Source organism: Hyperolius riggenbachi, chromosome 3 (assembly GCF_040937935.1).
Source record: "Hyperolius riggenbachi isolate aHypRig1 chromosome 3, aHypRig1.pri, whole genome shotgun sequence".
In the NCBI taxonomy this organism is placed as follows: domain Eukaryota; kingdom Metazoa; phylum Chordata; class Amphibia; order Anura; family Hyperoliidae; genus Hyperolius; species Hyperolius riggenbachi.
This window is the reverse complement of record NC_090648.1, coordinates 142159059-142183258: the sequence shown is the minus strand read 5'-3', so window position 1 is coordinate 142183258 and position 24200 is coordinate 142159059. Positions and strand designations below refer to the sequence as shown.

The window sequence follows — 24200 nt, the reverse complement described above, 5'->3', positions numbered from 1 at the left end:
AAGTTGAAGAACCTTGGAAGTATGGTTCGTTTTAGGTAAAAGCTCATTCCATCATACATGTGGCCTATAGTATTTTTGCCCATGTTCTCTCAGTAGTACCTATATACAGGAAAAATGGGAAACATGTCTGTAGCTATTTTATTGATTTATTTTTTTTTTAGCATTTTCTTTCCTTTCCTTGTAGAACTTCTTTTGGAGGAGCATTGGTTATTCTTGGCAGCACTTCTATTTTTGAATTGGTTTCTATGTATTATTCACTTGAGTGGTGTTTTGAACTGTGTATTAAATACAATACATATGGTCGCGGCATATTTCATTTTATTTGTTAGCAGATATGGTTATTTTAAATATACATAGTCCTTGACATTTTACCTTAGCCTTCCATTGTGCTTCACAGCTTGTTTTCAGTGCAAAAAGGGTAGATTTGTAGGAAGGATTTGAAGTTGTGCTACATGTTGGTTGTGTGTTATAATATATATTATTACACTTAGGGGTCTGCTTACAAAGGATTGGATATTATATTCACCCGGGATATCTTCTATGTTTACCATCATATAGTAGTTTCCATTCTTCCTCCTAATTATAACATCCTGACTTCTGTCTCCTTGCTGAATCTATACTCTTCTTCAATACCTGAACTAATTCATAAGCTGGCAGCAAACTTAGATACCACCATATTGCAATAGTTCTTGTGCTTGTGGTACACTAAGAGATATATAGTAGAGAAGGTCAATGATTCAGATCTCCCAGATTTTCATACCTAGTCTGGTTGACCACCTTGCAACGCTAGATACTACAGCAGATCATGTTGCAAGAATAAGCTGTAGTTTGTATTGCCAGGAATATCATAAGATGGTAATAGATTGCGGTTGCTGGACTGGTAGCAAGCAGAAATCCATATAACAGTAAGAAAAGTCCGCACACTGCTGTTCAGGAGTTGCTATTTATTGTTCCAACACCAAACACATCATCTGACCGTTAAGCGAACAGTCATTTTGGGGCCTCCCAGGGTCCCCTTTGTCAAGGCACAGTGCAGATTGTAGTGTTTCAATGTTTATACTTTGTATCAAATACATAAAAAATACATTACATGGTCAGTTTAAGAACCCCAGTGGAAAAATGTTGTTCAATGTAGCATATACAATGTTTTCTATTTATGTTTTTAAGTGTTTCACGTAAAAAAACCTGTCCCCATGCAGCCACTTTCCACATGCCACATGTCTAGTACACAGTTTTTTGCAACAATATTTTAAATTGCACGAAAAAAGCGTTCCCTAAACAAAAAAACGCAGGCAGAAATCACGATCCTTAATTTATCAAACCGGTTTCACACTGCGAACTGGCGTTTTTGATGCGGTGTGATCGGATGATCGCATCACCACAACAAGCCTTCCCAGATACCTGCGCTAATGTGCAATAATGGAATTCAGATATGCTCATGAGAGCCTAAAAGAGGCTCTCTAGCGCTCACTTCCTGTAGTGGAAAATACAAATTACACGGAAGTGTATTGAAAAAATACACTTCCGCGCATGCGCACTGCAACGCAAATGCCAAGCATTTAAAAATATCTGCATCACCATATATTTACATGACTTTCGGCTCGCCACACATCACCACGAATGTTAAACAGTAATACCCTGATGCTTTCCCATCAGATGGGATACTTCCGGCGCATCGCATCCAGTGTGAAAGGCCCCATAGACTTCCATTGCCCTAGTGTCACCCGGCGGTAAGAAAGGGCAACACAATGAAAACATCCCAGTGTGAAAAGGGCCTCCGAGGCAGAGGAATAGCACAGATCTCAGGCAACCTGCATTGCTCATTAGAGAATAAAAATGGCAGCCTCCATATTCATCTCACCTCAGGTTCACGTTAATCCTTAGCCAAGGAAAGGATATTTTACCATTAAAAACATATTTGGTAAATAACAGGTTTCTGTTGTTTGGGAACATAAAATGTATGCATGTATTCCTCTGAAAACTGGCCAACAGCCTTGTGTGTACAGAAGAATGTAAAAATGCATTAGGCTGCCTCTTGTGCAGAGTGGCTACAGCAGCCGGGAGTGCTGCACAGAAGAAGCACTTCACACAGCTAGGTCGGGAAGGAAGGGACAGGCTCTGTTAGCTGGCGGGGATGGCTCTGTGAATGAAACGCAGGGTAAATAAAAGCAGCATCGCTCATCCCTCTGTATCTGAATACATCTTATTATGTTTAGCCTTTGTAGCGATAATAAAAGAATGAGAGCAGATGAAGATCATCAGATGCATTTAGCCTAGACTTCTCATTCTAACACTCTATAGCTGTGTGTAAAAGGAAAAGAAAAAAGAAACAGAAACAAAAAGCTTGTTTTCTGCCAGCGTACATTCTGAATTACCATTTTCACATGTACCCAAAAGCAATGTCTAGTTTTTTGGTTTTTTTTGTCTTTTAGTAGCTTGCTTTTTTATATCACAGTGAGGCTGGATTCATATATGTCCTAGCGTGAAAAAAGAGCGTTTTAGGATGGTGCGTTTGCAGTTTTCTATTGCGTTTTTGGTGCGTTTTGCATTTGCGTTTTTTTACGCGTTTTAATGCGTTTGCGGTTCGCTAATGTAAAAAGCATATGCGTTTTGTATGTGTTTTATTTTTTTATTTCAATGTATGCTAATCACTAGGAAGACAACTGGAAGCGGAAACACATCAGGAATCTTCAATTTTTTATTAAAAACACATTAAAAAATGCATGCAAAATGCAATACCTATGCGATACCACAGGATTTCATTATGTGCGTTTTGGCAGCCATCCTGCATAATATGCAACACTACCAGCGTTTGCGAAACGCATACTGTAAAAACGATTGAAACGCAGCTTCTTCTGCATCCCATAGATTAACATTGCTGCATAAATGCAGCGTTTTCCGCTACGCTAGCGTTTCTGCTATGTGTGCACCCAACCTGAACATATTTTATGTACATATTACTTATTTTCCCTATAGCAGTTTCCTGCATCTTGGACATGTCCAGTTATCACGTTTTTTTACCTACTACTACGAAAAGAAAAATGATTGGAGACAAAGCTTTGTTCAGGTTGCAATGGCCGTGTCGCGGAGAACTCATGGAGAAGGATATGATCAGTTTGGTAAGGTGATAGATATGCAAGTCTCTGATTTGCTAGTCATGGTCATTTGCTAAAGCAGGATGTGATCACAGCAAATCAGAGCTTTGCAAATCTATCAGCTGATCAAACAAATCATGTGCTTCTCTCTATGAGTTCTAGACAAGATCATCACTAGGACTCCTCTGCATGGGTGACCTACTGAGAAGTACCTGCAAAATCAGTGTTTGCATACTTTGCACACAGTGGCATAGCAGTAGTGGATGCAGAGACTTTGGACCCCTGGGCCACAAGGGGCACTCCCTCTACCACTTCATTAGCTCGGCATTTGGGCTTTGCCAGTAATTATTACCTCTGTATGTGTTTTGAATAGTGGTAATCATAAACAAACTGTTCCTCTTCTCTGCTTACACCTCTCTGACGCTGCAGCTGTCATTGGCAGGTTTTGATGCTTCATATCCATTGTTCGGTTCAGAGTACAACTCACACTGGATCCCTTAGCTACACCTCTGTCTGCACCCTGGATTGCACAGGCTTAGCCAAGGTTTTATTTTCCAAGTCAATGTACATGCCCTTCATTGTGCATACTGGGCAGCATGGCGCCGTAGTGGTTAGCGCTCTTCCCTTGCAAGCGCTGGGTCCTCGGTTCGAATCCCAGCCAGGTCAACATCTGCAAGGAGTTTGTATGTTCTCCCCGTGTCTGTGTGGGTTTCCTCCGTGTACTCCGGTTTCCTCCCACACCCCCAAAAACATACAGATAGGTTAATTGTCTTCCCCAAAAAATTGGCCCTAGACTACGATACATACACTACACTAGACATATGACTATGGTTGGGATCAGATTGTGAGCCCCTCTGAGGGACAGTTAGTGACAAGACAATATACTCTGTACAGCGCTGTGGAAGACGTTGGCGCTATATAAATAATAATAATAAAAATAATAATAATGGCCTGGCTCACACAGTATATCCTAGCAACAGGTTTATTTTAACACTCGTCATCAATCAAGACCACATTCACTCACTGACTTAGAGAACCATGCAAAAGTCTTCTACACTTTCAAAAACAATGGAACAAATTGTTTTTATTAATCAAAACTTTCTATAAAGTGCAGTAAACAACAAAACAATGAAATCAATATTTAATTTGGTGACTTTACTTTTAACACAGCAGCAGTTCTCGTAGATTCACTTGCATGCAGAAGGTGCTGAAGAGGCAGGTTCAGTGGGGTAGCAATAGGGATGCAGAGGTTGCGACCGCACCTGGGGCCCTTGGACCAGAGGGGCCTACTAGGGCCCTCATTTAAACACAGTATTAGCTCTTTAATGGTGTGTGCTGGTAATGATCACTTTTATATATTCTTTGAATACAGGTGAAACTCAAAAAATGTGAATATCGTGCAAACGTTCAAAAGGTGAAATGAATATATGAAATAGACTCATTCCATGCTAAACGAGATATTTCAAGCCTTTATTTGTTACAATGTTGATGATTATGGCTCACATCTTATGAAAACCCCAAAATCAAAATCTTAGACCATTAGAATATTGTGAAAATGTTCCAAATTCTCAGCTCAAAGTGTCAGACTCTAATCGGTTAATTAATCCAAAACACCTGCAAAGGGTTCTTATTTCAGCACTGCGTAATATGTTGGCGCTTTATAAATACATTTAATAATAATAATAATAATTTTATGTATTAGTTTCACCTTTTAAGTTGAATTACTGAAATAAATGGACTGTGCATGATATTATAATTTTTCGAGCCTCACCTGTAGTGGTAATCATCAATAAACTGTTCCTCTTCTCTGCTTACACCTTTCATATTATTATTATTTATTGTATTTATAAAGCGGCAACATATTACGCATCGCTGGACATTAGTTTAGGTTACAGACAATATTTAGGGGTGACATACAGCAAAATGACAATACAGGAATACAAGAAAACCAGATCACACAGCACAGTATGAGTACAAGGTAATGCTTAGTTAGTCATTGGAGGGGAGCATGGAGATTAGGCAAGTTAGGTTCACTCAAATGCATAGCATGGGAGCACAGTAATGGAGGTGCGTGATCAGGTAGGACACAAAAGGAGGAGGAACCTGCCCAAAGGCTTACAATCTACTATGTATGTCCTTGGCAGGTTTTGTTGTGCCATATTAATTGTTATTTATAGCAGTGTTTTTCAACCGCTGTTCCGCTGCACACTAGTGTGCCGCGAGATGTTGCCTGGTGTGCCGTACGGCAGGGGTCCCAACCACCGGGCCGCGGCAGGTCTGGCCTCTCGCTCCTCCCCGCGGCCGCCGCTCCTGTTACCTTATCATGAGCGGGCGGCCGCTTGTCCGATTAGATTCCCCCGTAGCCGCTCTCCTCAGTGGCATCTCCTATTACAGCAGCGCGCTCGGTGGCTGCTGTGATGAGCAGGAAGCGGTACAGCGGTTCCCATGGTAACAGCGATGCATATCGCCGCTACAGGAAGCCGCTGTACCGCTTCCTGCTCATCACAGCTGCCACCGAGCGCGCTGCTGTAATAGGAGATGCCACTCTAATCGAACAAGCGGCCGCCCGCTCATGATAAGGTAACAGGAGCGGAGGGGGGAGGGGCACTACCTACCCATACTAGGAAGTTATACTGGGCACTATACTAGCTATACTGGGCACTATACTGGGGCACTACCTACCTATACTGGACACTATACTAGCTATACTGGGCACTATACTGGAGCACTACCTACCTATACTGGGCACTATACTATAATGTAAAATTTGCACTGGGGCCCAAAGTTTCTTAGCTACGCCACTGGGTAGGTTGTTGCTAGCAGCCTGGAGAACTTGCAACACCTCAGCTGCAGACTTTAGGTCTTGTCTGCTGGCCACACACTGGCAAGGCTTATTGCAGTCATGCCCAACCTATGGCCCGCGGAGGATCGGGGGATTGCGTGATAGGAGGGTAAACAAGCGTACTCGCCTGCATAAAGTGACGCGAGTACGCTTGCAACCATAGGAAGGTAAACAAACGTTTTTGTGCTCACGCTGTGATAGAAACCCTTGCCCACTGCAGGAACCTCCCTCAAATAGGAATCAGCCTTATTCCTGTTGGAAGGAGGTACCCGCAGCAACCAATGGGTGAGGGGGTAGGGCGGTACCAAATTACAATCTGCTGTTGGGCTCTCCTCTCCCGGACGTTTTGCCACGCTTGCCTCACTGTCTCTAATCCCAGCCATCAACTCCTGACTGTACTTTCTGCCCGGCCAACCTGTGAACAACATTTTTAGGCCCCAGAAACTGTGCTCCGCGTTGACCTTCATCTTCACCTCTGCCATGGCAACTAATTGAGACCCTGGCTTCTGGCGGAATACTAGGAGACAACTCACATAGCACTTGTGCTGGGCAAGGGGATCATCCAGAAAGCTGTAGGTCACAGCACTAACCCCTTTTTGAAAGGATCAAGTCAGCCTTCAGCCTTTAAAGCCAGGATTACTTGCCAGTGATACATTTGGAAGACTTAATTAATCTGTCTCTGCACATACACCCAGGTACCTTATTTAAATTTTGTATGCATGTGTTCCGGCCCACAAGATTTATCATGATATGAAGTGCGGCCCTCGGGCAAAAAAAAGTTGGGCACCACTGGCTTACTGAATCAAATATGCAAATAACCACTTGGTGTCTCCCCTACAGTATATTCAGGGCAGCTGTAACCTCAATGGAAGTTTAGTGATATAAGGTTAATGATAGCTATACACAGGTTGATAAAGGCCTGAAATGGCAAGTGACTTATCACTCCCAATTGAAAATGAATCAAACAATAGAAATCAACTCTACCGTCTTAACAATGAGATTGTACTTAATGCTCATGTGATATTATACACTTAAATGGCGAACAGATACATGAGTACATGTTAGTTTTGAACAATAATACCACATAAGCCATTTTGCAAAATCTCTTAGGTGTGGAACTGTAAGGATCCCTCCTGTAGCATATTCTGTCCGTTGCAGTGGAGCTGCAAACTGACAGTTCTGACTTAGCTGCTTGCATCCGGTTGTGCATTTGCTATGGGTCTCATTGTCATTTGCAGTCGCTCTGCAGTTCTGGGCAGCTCAGGATGCTGTCATCATTCCACCAATTGCTTGTTGCAGCTGAGCTGCGGCCAGATAGTCCTGGATTTCCTGCATGCATGTTGTTACATAATTCTGCATGTATTTCTTATGGGAGTCCTTTGCATTCACAGCCAGCTAGCAAATGGTAATCAAGCCAGCTCAAGATTGAGTGATTACCATTCAGCTGTGTGGAGATTTGCATACCTGCACCCATTGGCTGATGCCAGCATAAAAGTCTGCCTCCCATTTCTTACCCTGCCCGTCATAGTGGTCAGTACGCTGGTCTACTGGGCACCTTGTTACTCTGTATAGTTCTGTTATTGTAGTTCTTTGTGACCTTATTAGTTGTGCTTTAGATAGTTCTTGATAAATATATATGCAGACTTGCTAATATATATTTATCCGTTAGTTGAGCCGTTTGTTATTTTTCTTATCAATGTGTATTGCCTAGTACCATGCTTGATGGACGTTCGCTGCATCCGCGGTGGGTCAGTGAAGTCAATTATCCAGATAGCTTGGATTCTGCCATCACCACGTTGGTGACTGGTAGTATTCCTGCTACTCTAGTTTCTGGGAACATAACTATAGGCTGCAGTTGCTATTAGTTATGTTCTATCCTGTAGTCTTGCCTGGGTGGATGCTTGCTGATGACTGTTGTTAGCCTGCTTGCTCTGCTTCTGTGGACGTGACTGTGAGCTGCGGTTGCTACTAGTTACGCTCCAATCTATAGTCCTGTCTTGTACCTGTCTGAATGCTTGCTACCGCTAAGGCAGCACAGTGCGAACTAAGGCAGCGAAACATTGCACTGGGCTGCCATTATGTTTTATTTGTTGCGATATCAGAAGCCCAGAGCTGCAGTTGCTCTGGGCAGCCTGTGTAACCTCTTCCATTATCCAACTCTTAGCCTTGTTGCGCTGGGTGGTCAGAAAGTATGACCCCCCAGCATTACAGGAACGCTTCCCAGCTATAGTGAGTTTCAAATGGAGAATAAATAGGGATAAGCGCTCCTGTCCATACTCAATACCATCATCTGATGACATCCGACAAAACATTGTACATTGGGTACAAGGTTATGAGCAAGAGGCTTTTCTCCACCTCCTGTCCTGAGAGTTCTTTGCCACTGGTGTGCGATGGTTGTACAGTCATTGCAAACCAGTAGCACATAACGCTGTCATGCCATAGACTTTTCAGAACTACTAGTACCCAGTGCTTGGGCCTTTTGCAACCCCTTACACATTCCCTACTGGCCCTGGTGTTAGCAATAAAAACATGGGCACCAACGGAGAAAACACTTTTATTTAAAAAAAAATTGGCACCAACTTTTAGAAATAATTTTTATTATTTTACATTTTCTTGCACCTGCTTTCATCTTTTCTTCTCTGCCGGGCATTCTTCCAGGAGGAACAGGTCCTGTGTCTTGTCACTGGGAAATGACAAAGGATCTCAGCTCCAGGATGTACTTTTACCCTTGCAAGGATTGCTCTCTGACTATCTGTCACCACTGGCCGTATACAGATTAATAATAGATTTTGTTAGTAACGCACTTGAGGAAAGACAACATTGTTGCCTGTAAAGTTTCTTCTCTTGCATTTGGTGTATTTGCTTTGCTGAAATCAGTAGAAATCAGTTCAGCCACCATCTAATAGGCTTATCTCCAGGTTTTTATATAGGGTACACAGTGTGTCACAGTACTACTGTAGTGTGTTTGCTACAGTGGGGCTTATTTATCTACCAAGGGGCAAATGAGACTGGAGCAAAATTGAAAGCGGAACTGAAAACTGATTAAAAAATAAGAATTTCACTTACCTGGGGCTTCTGCCAGCCCCCTGCAGCTGACCTGTTCCCACGTAGCCACTCACTGATGCTCTGGTCCCATGCTGCGGCTCACTTTCACTTTGCGCAGTTCAATTGCACTGCGCCTGCGTGGCCCTGGTCACACGCCTCCTCGTTCACGCTCCTGTAGCCGGACACGTACTGCGCAGGTGCAGTGGAGATTTTCTCTTACTGCGTCTGCGCAGGGCGTTCTTGGCTACAGGAACACGTACTAGGATACGTGTAGCCAGGGCGCAATGGGGGTCAACTTACAAGTCGACCTCCATTACGGGAGAAAAAGTGAGCAGCGGCAGGGAAACCGAGGATCGTTCCAGGACTGCGAGGGCACAGGTCCGCTGCAAGGGGCAGGCAGAGGCCCCAGGTAAGGGAAACTCTTATTTTTTTATTAGTTTTCAGGTCCGCTTTAAGTAATTATTCAGAGTAATCAATCAGATCGCAATTGTTAAAGATAAACTGTAGTGAAAATAATGTAATGAATAAAATTGCTTATTCTTTACACTATTCATTTATAGATTGTCAGTGTTTGCCCATTGTAAAATCTTTCTTCTCCCTGATTTACATTCTGAAATTTATGGCAGGTGGTGACATCTTTAGTTCTGCCAGGTGATCTGTACAGAATGTTCATTACTGCGAGTTCTATGCACATAGGTTGATATTGATTGCCTGGCAGTGGGACACAGACGTTATTTCCCATAATGCAACGAGGTTCAATGACTGCAAATTGTCAAGGCCATGGCCCTGAGATCACACTGTGGGAGGGGTTTCACCACAATATCAGCCTTACAGACCCCCCTAATGATCTATTTGAGAAAGGTTAACGATTTCTCATGGGAAAGGGGGTATCGGCTACTGATTGGGATGAAGTTCAGTCCAGGGTTAAAATGAAACCAGTATCCTGACTGGTTGCAGCACTGCTCCTATTTTCCTTGCGCCTGTCTTGATAACATTGTATGTTGAGTTACATCATGTCTGCTTTCCCAAGATCTGCACTAGAAGGACTTCATATATTGTATGTGGAATTCACATGAGATGTATACAACACCAGTTTCAAGGTGTTTTGTGACTGCAGAAAATGTGTAAAGCAGGCTTTCCCCGATGTTCTCTTTTATCACTCTCCCATTCCCTACTTTTCCTTGCCCCATTCACTCCCCTTAAAGTGTACCCCCAAAAAGTTACTTGCCTACGTAGGTAGAGGGAAGCCTCTGGATAGTTCAGAAGTTTACCGTGTCCTCCTCATCATCATCATGGCCAAGCGTGGACCCTCTGAACTCATCCAATAAGAGCTTGTTGGATATGTTCCCTTGGCCACGCTCCCTGCTGTGTACAAGCTTGGCCATACCGTGCCTGTGTGAGTATGGCTGCCCTTGTGCAGTATCCCGAAGCTGCTCATCCAGAAGCAGCTCCATGCTACTGCCTAGGCTCGGCCGTACTTGTGAAGGTATAGTACCGACACACTTGTGCACAAAAAGGACTGCGGCAGAGGGTCCCAGGCAACAGCGGTGGTCTCAAGGACTACCCAGAGGCTTCCATCGTCTTAGGTAAATTTCTAATTTTTTTCATTCTAAATTCTCCAGGGTCACTTTGAGGTTTGTATACAGGATCTTCTCAAAAAATTAGCATATTGTGATAAAGTTCATTATTTTCTGTGATGTACTGATAAACATTAGACTTTCATATATTTTAGATTCAAATACACACAACTGAAGTAGTTCAAGCCTTTTATTGTTTTAATATTGATGATTTTGGCATACAGCTCATGAAAACCCAAATTTCCTATCTCAAAAAATTAGCATATTTCATCCGACCAATAAAAGAAAAGTGTTTTTAAAACAAAAAAAGTCAACCTTTAAATAATTATGTTCAGTTATGCACTCAATACTTGGTCGGGAATCCTTTTGCAGAAATGACTGCTTCAATTCGGCGTGGCATGGAGGCAATCAGCCTGTGGCACTGCCAAGGTGTTATAAAGGCCCAGGATGCTTCAATAGCGGCCTTAAGCTCATCCAGAGTGTTGGGTCTTGCGTCTCTCAACTTTCTCTTCACAATATCCCACAGATTCTCTATGGGGTTCAGGTCAGGAGAGTTGGCAGGCCAATTGAGCACAGTAATACCATGGTCAGTAAACCATTTACCAGTGGTTTTGGCACTGTGAGCAGGTGCCAGGTTGTGCTGAAAAAGGAAATCTTCATCTTCATAAAGCTTTTCAGCAGATGGAAGCAAGTTTTTCAGCAGATGGAAGCATGAAGTGCCCCAAAATCTCCTGATAGCTAGCTGCATTGACCCTGCCCTTGATAAAACACAGTGGACCAACACCAGCAGCTGACATGGCACCCCAGACCATCACTGACTGTGGGTACTTGCCAGACCCTGGCACCTTGATTTCCGAATGACATGTAAAAGTTGCTTTCATCTGGAAAAGTACTTTGGACCACTGAGCAACAGTCCAGTGCTGCTTCTCTGTAGCCCAGCTCAGGCGCTTCTGCCGCTGTTTCTGGTTCAAAAGTGGGTTCATGCTTCCATCTGCTGAAAAGCTTTATGTAGAGGAAGATTTCATTTTTCAGCACGACCTGGCACCTGCTCACAGTGCCAAAACCACTGGTAAATGGTTTACTGACCATGGTATTACTGTGCTCAATTGGCCTGCCAACTCTCCTGACCTGAACCCCATAGAGAATCTGTGGAATATTGTGAAGAGAAAGTTGAGAGGCGCAAGACCCAACACTCTGGATGAGCTTAAGGCAGCTATCGAAGCATCCTGGGCCTCCATAACACCTGAGCAGTGCCACAGGCTGATTGCCTCCATGCCACGCCGCATTGAAGCAGTCATTTCTGCAAAAGGATTCTCGACCAAGTATTGAGTGCATAACTGAACATAATTATTTAAAGGTTGACTTTTTTTGTTTTAAAAACACTTTTCTTTTATTGGTCGGATGAAATATGCTAATTTTTTGAGATAGGAAATTTGGGTTTTCATGAGCTGTATGCCAAAATCATCAATATTAAAACAATAAAAGGCTTGAACTACTTCAGTTGTGTGTATTTGAATCTAAAATATATGAAAGTCTAATGTTTATCAGTACATTACAGAAAATAATGAACTTTATCACAATATGCTAATTTTTTTGAGAAGATCCTGTAGATGTTCAGTGTTACTTGCCTGAAACAGTTGTTGCTGATTGCTTCAGATGTCAGTTACAGGAATGATCACAGTACATACTACAGTCATGCAGCCTGTTCCATAATATGGTAAAATGAGGGGGAGGAACAGGCAGGAGGTATCAAACAATTAGACTAATTATTCAGTGATCTGACAAAGCAGATCATGGGACATCTGAACTGATGCAAGAGTTTGGCCTGAGATGATCATAAGCAGTAATCCCAAGTAGTGTAAATCTAGCATTTCTTCATTACTAGATCTCTAGACTAAATACTACCAGAAGTAATGTTTTCCAGTACTTGGAATCTTCTCTGTATGTCTGACTACAAGCATTATTTTCCTAACTGAAAAGTATTCAGACTTTTCATCTCCGGTCTGTTGTCATCCAAATAGAAAATGGTGACAGTCCTGACAGTCTCCCTTCCCACCCGCTAGTCTTAGTGAGAGGCAACATGCAGCTTCTCCACAGCTGGAGCTCCGCTGAGTGCAAACATCTCCTTTGTAAAATGACTGTTGGTGCCTGATGATAGATTTAACTATTATAGACATTTTCTGTCAAACACCATTTCTTTTATTTTTGTTCTCTGGCATATATGGAGTTAATGCTACACAGTGTTTGAGCATTTAAAGCAAACCTGATGTGGAAAAAACGTAGGATATAATAAATTGTATATGTAGTACGGATAACGAATAGAACATTAATAGCAAAGCTAAAAACAAGGAACACCAAGAGCCCCAATAGTGTAATGTGTACTGGTAAATGGTTACTAGATAAGAGTAAATATTAATACTCACAAACCAGGGTTACCATTAGGCAACCACTGTAAAGGCAGGTGGGGAGATTGTCCTGACCCCACTCAGGAATAAGAAGTCGCTCTCTGTAAATGAGAAAAAGGGGGTTCAACCCTCCACCCAGGGTGGACTCAATATTATGCAGGAGAACAGAGGCGCCAAAAGGATAAAATAAGCTAAATGAGCTTAAAAACCAAATTCTTGCTAAATAGAGGAGGTAGTGGTGGACTTACCTCCTCCAAGTAGACACACAACGACAGTAGTAAAGACAGTCAATATATTTTATTTATGAACTCCAAATATGCAACGCGTTTCACAGGTTAGATCCCAGATCACAGAGGTGCCTGGCTCTTCTACTGACTACATATGCTATTGCTCCGTTGTTATTGCCTGATGAAGCGCAATCAAACCTGCAAAATGCGTTGCATAAAAAAGATATATTGACTGTCTTTACTACAGTCGTTGTGTGTCTACTTGGAGGAGGTAAGTCCACCACTACCTCCTCTATTTACCAAGAATTTGGTTTTTAAGCTCATTTAGCTTCCTTTTATCCTTTTGGTGCCTCTGTTCTCCTGCATATTAATAGCAAAGAAAAGAGTCTCTTGTTTTTATTTTCAGTTAAATAGCTTTTATTTATAACATTGCATCATTCTGTCACAGTTGCAGTTTTAAAACCACACTCTGTCTTTTAAGCTATAAAACAAAGCAGAAATAATGCCCCTTTGAACTCTCCTGCAGTAAAAACTTATCTCAAGCTCTCTCACTGTTTCATGGCTGCTTTAAGTGCTTCAGAAAACAGGACTGTATTCGACCCAGTCGGTCGAATAGCTCAGAGGAGCTCTTTTGCATAGATAACAACTGAATTTCCAGTACTCTTCCTATAACATGAAACTTTTGTCTTTGCTACTAATGTTCTATTTCTTAGCTGTACTACACACAAAGTTCATTATCTCATAAGTTTATTTTCACTTCAGGTTTGCTTTAAATAGTAATTAGTGGTAATGTATAGATGTATACAGAAGAATGACTCCATGTTTTCTCTCCACAGCGCTCTGCACAGAGGAATGCGTCCATGGCCGCTGCGTGTCCCCTGACACCTGTCATTGTGAACCTGGCTGGGGTGGTGCGGACTGTTCCAGTGGTAAGTTCCCACAGCTGAGTTAATAAGCCAACCAGGAACTGTGATCTACTTATTGCTGTCTATTCACTGGGCCAAGTAATGGTGACACGCAGCTCGCACTGGGTACCCTGATGGAAATCCATATACAGATGCAAGGCAGACGTGATCAGCCGCATGCAGAAACAATCACAAAAAGCAGCCTTTCAATGCTCTGATTCCCCAGATAGAACTTTAAGCCGCTGATGGGTTAAAATTGTCTATATTGAATTTTTAGTTTTCAGCAGTCCTGGTTTGTAAAAAAAGAGTCCTGATTGGATCCTATGGCCAAAAAGAAACATTTCCCTCTAGATACTTTTCATATGTCAGATTAATGCTGACAATTGTAACATTTAAGATACATACACATAAAATGTACATTTTTCCCAGAGTAAAATGCACCATAAATTACATTTGATTTCGCCTATCTTGCTGTAACATATAGTAGGTAGTTAACATCTTGCAGCTCTAACAGGTTTTGGACTAGGCCATCTCCTCACGGTGGGGTTGTTAGTATTTACTTTACTCTTTAGAAAATCACTCTGTGGAAAAGATTTACTTAGGAATGATAGCCTACCCATTTATTTTCACACTATACTGGCAGTTGGACTGATCAACTGCTGTTCAGTAAGTACTTTTGGAAATTAAAAAAAAAAAAAAAAACCTGAAAAACCCTATGAGGAGATGGACTAGTCCAAAACCTGTCAGATTTTTACTAGTGAACATTGGAAAAAAGGATTTATAGGGTGTTTTACTCTTGGACAAATACACATTTTATACATATTCATACACATATATTTTACATTTTACAATTTTAAGTGAGAGTGATGCCTTAACCTTTTAACAGCCCTATACGAGTTATCTCACTACAGATAATCTTGGGCAGGGCTTTCTCTACTGGAAAAACTCAGGCTGCCTAATGCAGGCTATGCAGAGTGGGTGCCGGGAGCAGTTTCATATTTACCTATTCCGGATGCTGGATTGGCTCTCCTTTCCCTCTACTGAGTGGTGCTGTAATGCCGACATCGTCTTATGGGTCCCGATCACATGATATGACGTGATCCGGACCCAGAAGACTATGTTGGGATTACAGTGCCGCTTGCTGGAGGGAGGGAAGAGCTGATCCAGCGTCTGGAACAGGTAAATATAAAACTGCTCCCTAGGCCCACTCTTTGTAGACTGGGGGAGGAAAAAATGCAGCACCAGCGCAAACAGTAACATTTTAATTAGACAGGCAAAAGGTTAACCACTTCGGGACCGGCTGCCTAACCCCCCTTAAGGACCAGGGCATTTTGCGGTGGAGGGGGTCGGGCGGCCGGATCCCGTCTGTGGCTGGCTGGGCAGTTTCCCCCCTATGGTGGCAAGTGTTCCCCCCATAGCTGGCAGCCATCACTTACCGTCTAGGCTCCAGCGATGAGCCTCATTAGCCCCCTTCTTCTCCGGCCACATCTACACTCCAAATGACGCTCAGGTCGGGTCGCGGCTTGATGACGTCATCAAGCCGGGACCTGGCGCTGACGTCAGACGTCGCAGAAATGCCGGCCAGAGCAGAGGGGGGCGCCGATCGTCGCTGGAACGGCAGGGAGGTGAGTGGATCCTCTTCTTTTCCCCCCTGCTGCCGCCGCTGTCAAAGTGATCACTACGATCCGACGGCGATCGTAGTGATCACGTGATCAGCAGCCATACGCGATGGCTGCTGATCACTGAGGGGAGATGCCAGCTGTCATATGACAGCTTAATCTCCCCTCTCAGGTGCACACGATCGCGTCAGGAGCGGTTCTTTAGCGCGGACGTTGAATCAACGTCCGGTCAGAACTGTACCACCCCCTGCCGGACGTTGATTCAACCTGCGGCGCTCCCCAATAGGTTAAAGAGTACATTGAGTAAGTTATTGTTATTAAAATTTGCCAACAGCTAAACATTTCTAAGACTGACACTAAATGCAATCTGCATGTTCTTGCAACCATGACAAATGTGCTTTGGCTATAGAGCATATCAACCATAGTTTCCACTTTGCTGCAGAAGTAATTATCTGCACAGGGCAGGAACCGTTATTCCTGTTTTTCAACACATGTACTAATCTACTGACTATTGTCTTGCACAAGCACAATTTGACACTCCTGTCTGTGCCAGAATGTGCTTGGAACTGTAGAATTGCTGTGCTTTATATGCATGACAAACAGATTAGGTAAGGTATAAGGTGAACTTCTGACCCGACAGCACTAACATAGCTAAAAAACCTAGGATTATAACCCTTGTTTTCCCATCTAAAGGCCAGTGTGAATGCTACTTTGTGCTCACTTAATGGTAACCGAAAGACTTCATGAATTTGAAGATGTTGTTTATTACGCCTGCAATACATCTTACCACTAATACTTTGATATCAAGTACCAATTTGCTGTTTGCTTTTATTGGCTGTGCTATAATCAATATTTGCTGTAATATTTACTTCTGTGTTACAGTTTAAGCCAGTGGCATAAGTAGTGGTAAAATAGTCGTGTACTGCGCATGGAAGTATTAGGGTTTTTAGGGAACCAAGACCCTTGATAAGAATCAGTCTTGAACCATACTATGTGCAGAACTAACCTTGAAGCATACTTATTGCAGAACTAGCCAAGATCCATGTGCAGAATGAGATGTTAACAGTACTATGGTTTAACCACTTGCCGACCGCCCACAGCCCATGGGCGGCGGCAAAGTGGACGCCTAAAGGACCGCAATACGCCTTCAGGCGGCGCGTCCTTTAGGCATGCCGGGGGAGCGATCGCGTCATTGATGACGCGCGCTTCCCCCGGCAACTGGCTCCGCCCACCCGCCGTAACATCCCGCCGGCCATACGGAAGCGCCGGCGGGATGTTAACCCCGCGATCGCCGCTACAAAGTGTATAATACACTTTGTAATGTATACAAAGTGTATTATACAGGCTGCCTCCTGCCCTGGTGATCCCAGTGTCCGAGGGACCACCAGGGCAGGCTGCAGCCACCCTAGTCTGCACCCAAACACACTGATCTGCCCCCCCCCGCCCACTGATCGCCCACAGCACCCCTCAGACCCCCCCCTGCCCACCCCCCAGACCCCTGTTTGCACCCAATCACCCCCCTAATAACCCATCAATCACTCCCTGTCACTATCTGTCAACGCTATTTTTTTTTTTATCCCCCCCCCCTGCCCCCTGCCCCCTCCTGATCACCCCCCCACCCCTCAGATTCTCCCCAGACCCCCCCCCCCAGACCCCCCCCCCCTGTGTACTGTATGCATCTATCTTCCCTGATAACCTGTCAATCACCCGTCAATCACCCATCAATCACCCATCAATCACCCATCAATCACCCCCTGTCACTGCCACCCAACAATCAGCCCCTAACCTGCCCCTTGCGGGCAATCTGATCACCCACCCACACCAATAGATCGCCCGCAGATCCGACATCAGATCACCTCCCAAATCCATTGTTTACATCTATTCTCTCCTCTAAACACCCACTAATTACCCATCAATCACCCATCAATCACCCCCTATCACCACCTGTCACTTTTACCTATCAGATCAGACCCTAATCTGCCCCTTGCGGGCACCCAATCACCCGCCAACACGCTCAGATTGCCCTCTGACCCCCCCTTATCAATTCGCCAGGGCATTAATTACATCTGTTCTTCCCTGTAATAACCCACTGATCACCTGTCAATCACCTGCCAATCACCTATCACCCATCAATCACCCCCTGTCACCCCCTGTCACTGCCACCCATCAATCAGCCCCTAACCTGCCCCTTGCGGGCAATCTGATCACCCACCCACACCATTAGATCGCCCGCAAACCCGCCGTCAGATTACCTCCCAAATGTATTGTTTACATCTGTTATCTTCTCTAAACACCCACTAATTACCCATCAATCACCCATCAATCACCCCCTATCACCACCTGTCACTGTTACCTATCAGATCAGACCCTAAGCTGCCCCTTGCGGGCACCCAATCACCCGCCCACACGCTCAGATTGCCCTCAGACCCCCCCCCCCCTTATCAATTTACCAGTGCATTAATTACATCTGTCCTTCCCTGTAATAACCCACTGATCACCTGTCAATCACCTGCCAATCACCTATCACCCATCAATCACCCCCTGTCACTGCCACCCAACAATCAGCCCCTAACCCGCCCTTGCGGGCAAACTGATCACCCACCCACACCAATAGATCGCCCGCAGATCCGACATCAGATCACCACCCAAGCGCAGTGTTTCCATCTATTCTCTCCTCTAAACACCCACTAATTACCCATCAATCACCCCCTATCACCACCTGTCACTGTTACCCATCAGATCAGACCCTAATCTGCCCCTTGCGGGCACCCAATCACCCGCCTACACGCTCAGATTGCCCTCAGACCCCCCCTTATCAATTCGCCAGGGCATTATTTACATCTGTCCTTCCCTGTAATAACCCACTGATCACCTGCCAATCACCTGTCAATCACCCATCAATCACCCCCTGTCACTGCCACCCATCAATCACCCCTGTCACTGCCACCCATCAATCAGCCCCTAACCTCTGCCTTGCGGGCAATCTGATCACCCACCCACACCAATAGATCGCCCGCAGATCCGACGTCCGATCACCTCCCAAGTGCAGTGTTCACATCTGTTCTCTACCCTAAACACCCACTAATTACCCATCAATCACCCCCTGTCACTGCTACCTATCAGATTAGACCCCTATCTGCCCCTAGGGCACTCAATCACCCGCCCACACCCTCAGAATGCCCTCAGACCCCAGCCCTGATCACCTCGCCAGTGCATTGCTTGCATCTATTCCCCCCTCTAATCACACCTTGAGACACCCATCAATCACCTCCTGTCACCCCCTAGCACACCTACCCATCAGATCAGGCCCTAATTTGCCCCGTGTGGGCTCCTGATCACTCGGCCAAACCCTCAGATCCCCCTCAGACCCCCTTCCGATCACCTCCCCAGTGCATTGATTGCATCTATTTTCCCCTCTAACCACCCCCTGAGACACCCATCAATCACCTCCTGTCACCCCCCTAGCACTCCTATCCATCAGATCAGGCCCAATACAACCTGTCATCTAAAAGGCCACCCTGCTTATGACCGGTTCCACAAAATTCTCCCCCTCATAGACCACCTGTCATCAAAATTTGCAGATGCTTATACCCCTGAACAGTCATTTTGAGACATTTGGTTTCCAGGCTACTCACGGTTTTGGGCCCGTAAAATGCCAGGGCGGTATAGGAACCCCACAAGTGACCCCATTTTAGAAAAAAAGACACCCCAAGGTATTCTGTTAGGTGTATGACGAGTTCATAGAAGATTTTATTTTTTGTCAAAAGTTAGCGGAAATTGATTTTTATTGGGTTTTTTTCACAAAGTGTCATTTTTCACTAACTTGTGACAAAAAATAAAATCTTCTATGAACTCGCCATACACCTAACGGAATACCTTGGGGTGTCTTCTTTCTAAAATGGGGTCACTTGTGGGGTTCCTATACTGCCCTGGCATTTTAGGGGCCCTAAACCGCGAGGAGTAGTCTAGAAAACAAATGCCTCAAAATGACCCGTGAATAGGACGTTGGGCCCCTTAGCGCACCTAGGCTGCAAAAAAGTGTCACACATGTGGTACCGCCGTACTCAGGAAAAGTAGTATAATGTGTTTTGGGGTGTATTTTTACACATACCCATGCTGGGTGGGAGAAATTTCTATGTAAATGGTCAATTGTGTGTAAAACAAATCAAACAATTCTCATTTACAGAGATATTTCTCCCACTTAGCATGGGTATGTGTAAAAATACACCCCAAAACACATTATACTACTTCTCCTGAGTACGGCGGTACCACATGTGTGGCACTTTTTTACACCCTAAGTACGCTAAGGGGCCCAAAGTCCAATGAGTACCTTTAGGATTTCACAGGTCATTTTGCGACATTTGGTTTCAAGACTACTCCTCACGGTTTAGGGCCCCTAAAATGCCAGGGCAGTATAGTAACCCCACAAATGACCCCATTCTAGAAAGAAGACACCCAAAGGTATTCCGTTAGGAGTATGGTGAGTTCATAGAAGATTTTATTTTTTGTCAAAAGTTAGCGGAAAATTGATTTTTATTGTTTTTTTCACAAAGTGTCATTTTCCACTAACTTTTGACAAAAAATAAAATCTTCTATGAACTCACCATACTCCTAACGGAATACCTTGGGGTGTCTTCTTTCTAAAATGGGGTCATTTGTGGGGTTCCTATACTGAACTGGCATTTTAGGGGCCCTAAACCGTGAGGAGTAGTCTGGAAATCAAATTTCGCAAAATGACCTGTGAAATCCTAAAGGTACTCATTGGACTTTGGGCCCTTTAGCGCAGTTAGGGTGCAAAAAAGTGCCACACATGTGGTATTGCCATACTCGGGAGAAGTAGTACAATGTGTTTTGGGGTGTATTTTTACACATACCCATGCTGGGTGGGAGAAATACCTCTGTAAATGACAATCTTTTGATTTTTTTTACACACAATTGTCCATTTACAGAGTTATTTCTCCCACCCAGCATGGGTATGTGTAAAAATACACCCCAAAACACATTGTACTACTTCTCCCGAGTACGGCGATACCACATGTGTGGCACTTTTTTGCACCCTAACTGCGCTAAAGGGCCCAAAGTCCAATGAGTACCTTTAGGATTTCACAGGTCATTTTGCGGAATTTGATTTCCAGACTACTCCTCACGGTTTAGGGCCCCTAAAATGCCAGGGCAGTATAGGAACCCCACAAATGACCCCATTTTAGAAAGAAGACACCTCAAGGTATTCCGTTAGGAGTATGGTGAGTTCATAGAAGATTTTATTTTTTGTCACAAGTTAGTGGAAAATGACACTTTGTGAAAAAAACAATAAAAATCAATTTTCCGCTAACTTTTGACAAAAAATAAAATCTTCTATGAACTCACCATACTCCTAACGGAATACCTTGGGGTGTCTTCTTTCTAAAATGGGGTCATTTGTGGGGTTCCTATACTGCCCTGGCATTTTAGGGGCCCTAAACCGTGAGGAGTAGTCTGGAAATCAAATTCCGCAAAATGACTTGTGAAATCCTAAAGGTACTCATTGGACTTTGGGCCCTTTAGCGCAGTTAGGGTGCAAAAAAGTGCCACACATGTGGTATTGCCGTACTCAAGAGAAGTAGTAGAATGTGTTTTGGGGTGTATTTTTACACATACCCATGCTGGGTGGGAGAAATAACTCTGTAAATGGACAATTGTGTGTAAAAAAAATGAAAAAATTGTCATTTACAGAGATATTTCTCCCACCCAGCATGGGTATGTGTAAAAATACACCCCAAAACACATTCTACTACTTCTCTTGAGTACGGCAATACCACATGTGTGGCACTTTTTTGCAGCCTAACTGCGCTAAGGGGCCCAAAGTCCAATGAGCACCTTTAGGCTCTACAGGGGTGCTTACAAATTAGCACCCCCCAAAATGCGAGGACAGTAAACACACCCCACAAATGACCCAATTTTGGAAAGTAGACACTTCAAGGTATTCAGAGAGGGGCATGGTGAGTCCGTGGCAGATTTCATTTTTTTTTGTCGCAAGTTAGAAGAAATGGATTCTTTTTTTTTTTCTTTTTTTTTGTCACAAAGTGTCATTTTCCCCTTACTTGTGACAAAAAATAATATCTTCTATGAACTCACTATGCCTCTCAGTGAATACTTTGGGATGTCTTCTTTCCAAAATGGGGTCATTTGGGGGGTATTTATACTATCCTGGAATTCTAGCCCCTCATGAAACATGACAGGGGGTCAGAAAAGTCATAGATGCTTGAAAATGGCAAAATTCACTTTTTGCACCATAGTTTGTAAACGCTATAACTTTTACCCAAACCAATAAATATACACTGAATGTTTTTTTTTTTTATTAAAAACATGTTTGTCCACATTTTTCGCGCTGCATGTATACAGAAATTTTACTTTATTTGAAAATTGTCAGCACAGAAAGTTAAAAAAATCATTTTTTTGCCAAAATTCATGTCTTTTTTGATGAATATAATAAAAAGTAAAAATCGCAGGAGCAATCAAATAGCACCAAAAGAAAGCTTTATTAGTGACAAGAAAAGGAGCCAAAATTCATTTAGGTGGTAGGTTGTATGAGCGAGCAATAAACCGTGAAAGCTGCAGTGGTCTGAATGGAAAAAAAGTGGCCGGTCCTTAAGGGGTAGAAAGACTGTGGTCCTCAAGTGGTTAAAAAGACACTGAAGCTTAAAAAAAAAATGATATAATGAATTGGTTGTGTAGCACGGGTAATTACTAGAACTAATATTCTCATATTTTTATTTTCAGTTACACAGCTTTTTTTTAACATTGCATCATTCTCAAATATTTGCAATTTACACATTACTCAGCATTCTAAATGTTTTTACAGAACAGGCAGTGAACTTTTGACCTGTCCTGAACTGTTCTCTGCAAAAGAAAAACACAATACAGTTGAGATAACAGCCTTCAGAAGTCAGAACTATTTTTGACTTTGAAAGTCAGAGATCAATGGCTATTTACAAAGATAACAACTGGAGTTTCTTAACTCTTCCTGTACTGGAAACAAATATTAGACATATGTCTCTGCTCCTAATGTTTTATTTCTTAGCTGTACTACACAACCAATTATCATAATTTTATTTTCGCTTTAGTGTCTCTTTAACTTTATCAGTACTAGACTTGCAGAGGAAGTGCCTAGGCTTATTTTGCCAAGTGTTACATCATATCTGGTATCATCCTGATTGCACGTCTCATGTCAGCTTTAAACGTGAAGTCTCATTTAAGCAGTTGCAGATTCCTGGTATATAAATCTTTGTTGAAAGCATATAATACATTCTCTTACTTATTGTGTGATTTGCCTTCTACACTATACTATGTGCCTAACTAGCATTGAATCAAGGCAGGTTAAAATGATCTAAAAACAACTAAAAAGGAGGAGTACAGGTGGACTTACCTCCTGAAATGATGGACAATCAAGATTGTTCAAATCGCAAATAACAATTTATTTTGGCACTCCGCAACGCGTTTCGCAGGTATAACCCGCTTCATCAGGCAAGGAGTGCAAGCTAAAAATCAAGCATACAAACCATAAACAATATACAATAAACAAAACACGACCCTAAGAGCTTGCCATCATAATACAAAAAGCAAAAATGACATATGTCTGTCACAGAAGGGGCGATCTGCTGTGACAGGAGACGTGTAAATACCAAGGGCCTGATTTACCAAAGGACAATAAGCCCCTTTGCATGTCTAATTGTTTGTTGGCTCCTCCAAACAACCGCGAGAGCTATCGCGGGTGCCCGGACGCAATGCGCCACCCCGGACACGCAAAGCCCATAGACCCATATTGGGCCCCGCGCATCCAAGAAGATGCACCCCGCGCAAACGCAGCGCGCGCAAATGTATGCGCGTGCAAAAAACGCTTAGCGCGAAAAAATCGCGCCAAGCGTTAGCAAATCAGGCCCCATGTGTAATGAGGAATGCGACCAAAGTAGTACAAGAATCTATCATGAAACAGCACATAAATAACTTTTCATTCAATTGTCAGCATAAGTTATTATATATATCACAGCGTAAGTTATTATATAGTGACAATACCCGTGTGTCCATAGTGGTGTAATAACTATCTACATAGCCGCAAAAGTATCATCTATAAAAGTGAAGTATAGCTCTTTGAATAAATAGGGAATTCCATCTTACCTCAAAAAGGTCCAATAGTGGCAATGCGCCTCTGTAACTCGCGCTGCTGCTGTCTGCTGTTTATAAAGGTGTCTATGTGCCTAAATTAAAGGTAGGATGTCAGGTGAGTACAGCGTGACATCACATCCCCCACACTGGGCTTATACGGGAAGTGATGCTGGGAAGCATGGGCGAGGTGGCGTCGGCCATGTTGATTGTGGGCAATTTTGCCAATAGCTGTTGGCAAAATTGCCCACAATCAACATGGCCGACGCCACCTCGCCCATGCTTCCCAGCATCACTTCCCGTATAAGCCCAGTGTGGGGGATGTGATGTCACGCTGTACTCACCT

At 43.5% G+C, this 24200-nt stretch overlaps 1 protein-coding gene across 1 annotated transcript in view; it reads left to right on the top strand.

Annotated features, from left to right (window-relative positions):
• Positions 1-24200, top strand: part of MEGF11 (multiple EGF like domains 11) — a 714010-nt gene that overhangs the window by 285428 nt on the left and 404382 nt on the right. The window contains exon 5 of the mRNA XM_068273562.1: positions 14028-14120. Coding sequence (XP_068129663.1) covers positions 14028-14120 — 93 coding nt within the window. The remainder of the gene's footprint in view (positions 1-14027; positions 14121-24200) is intronic.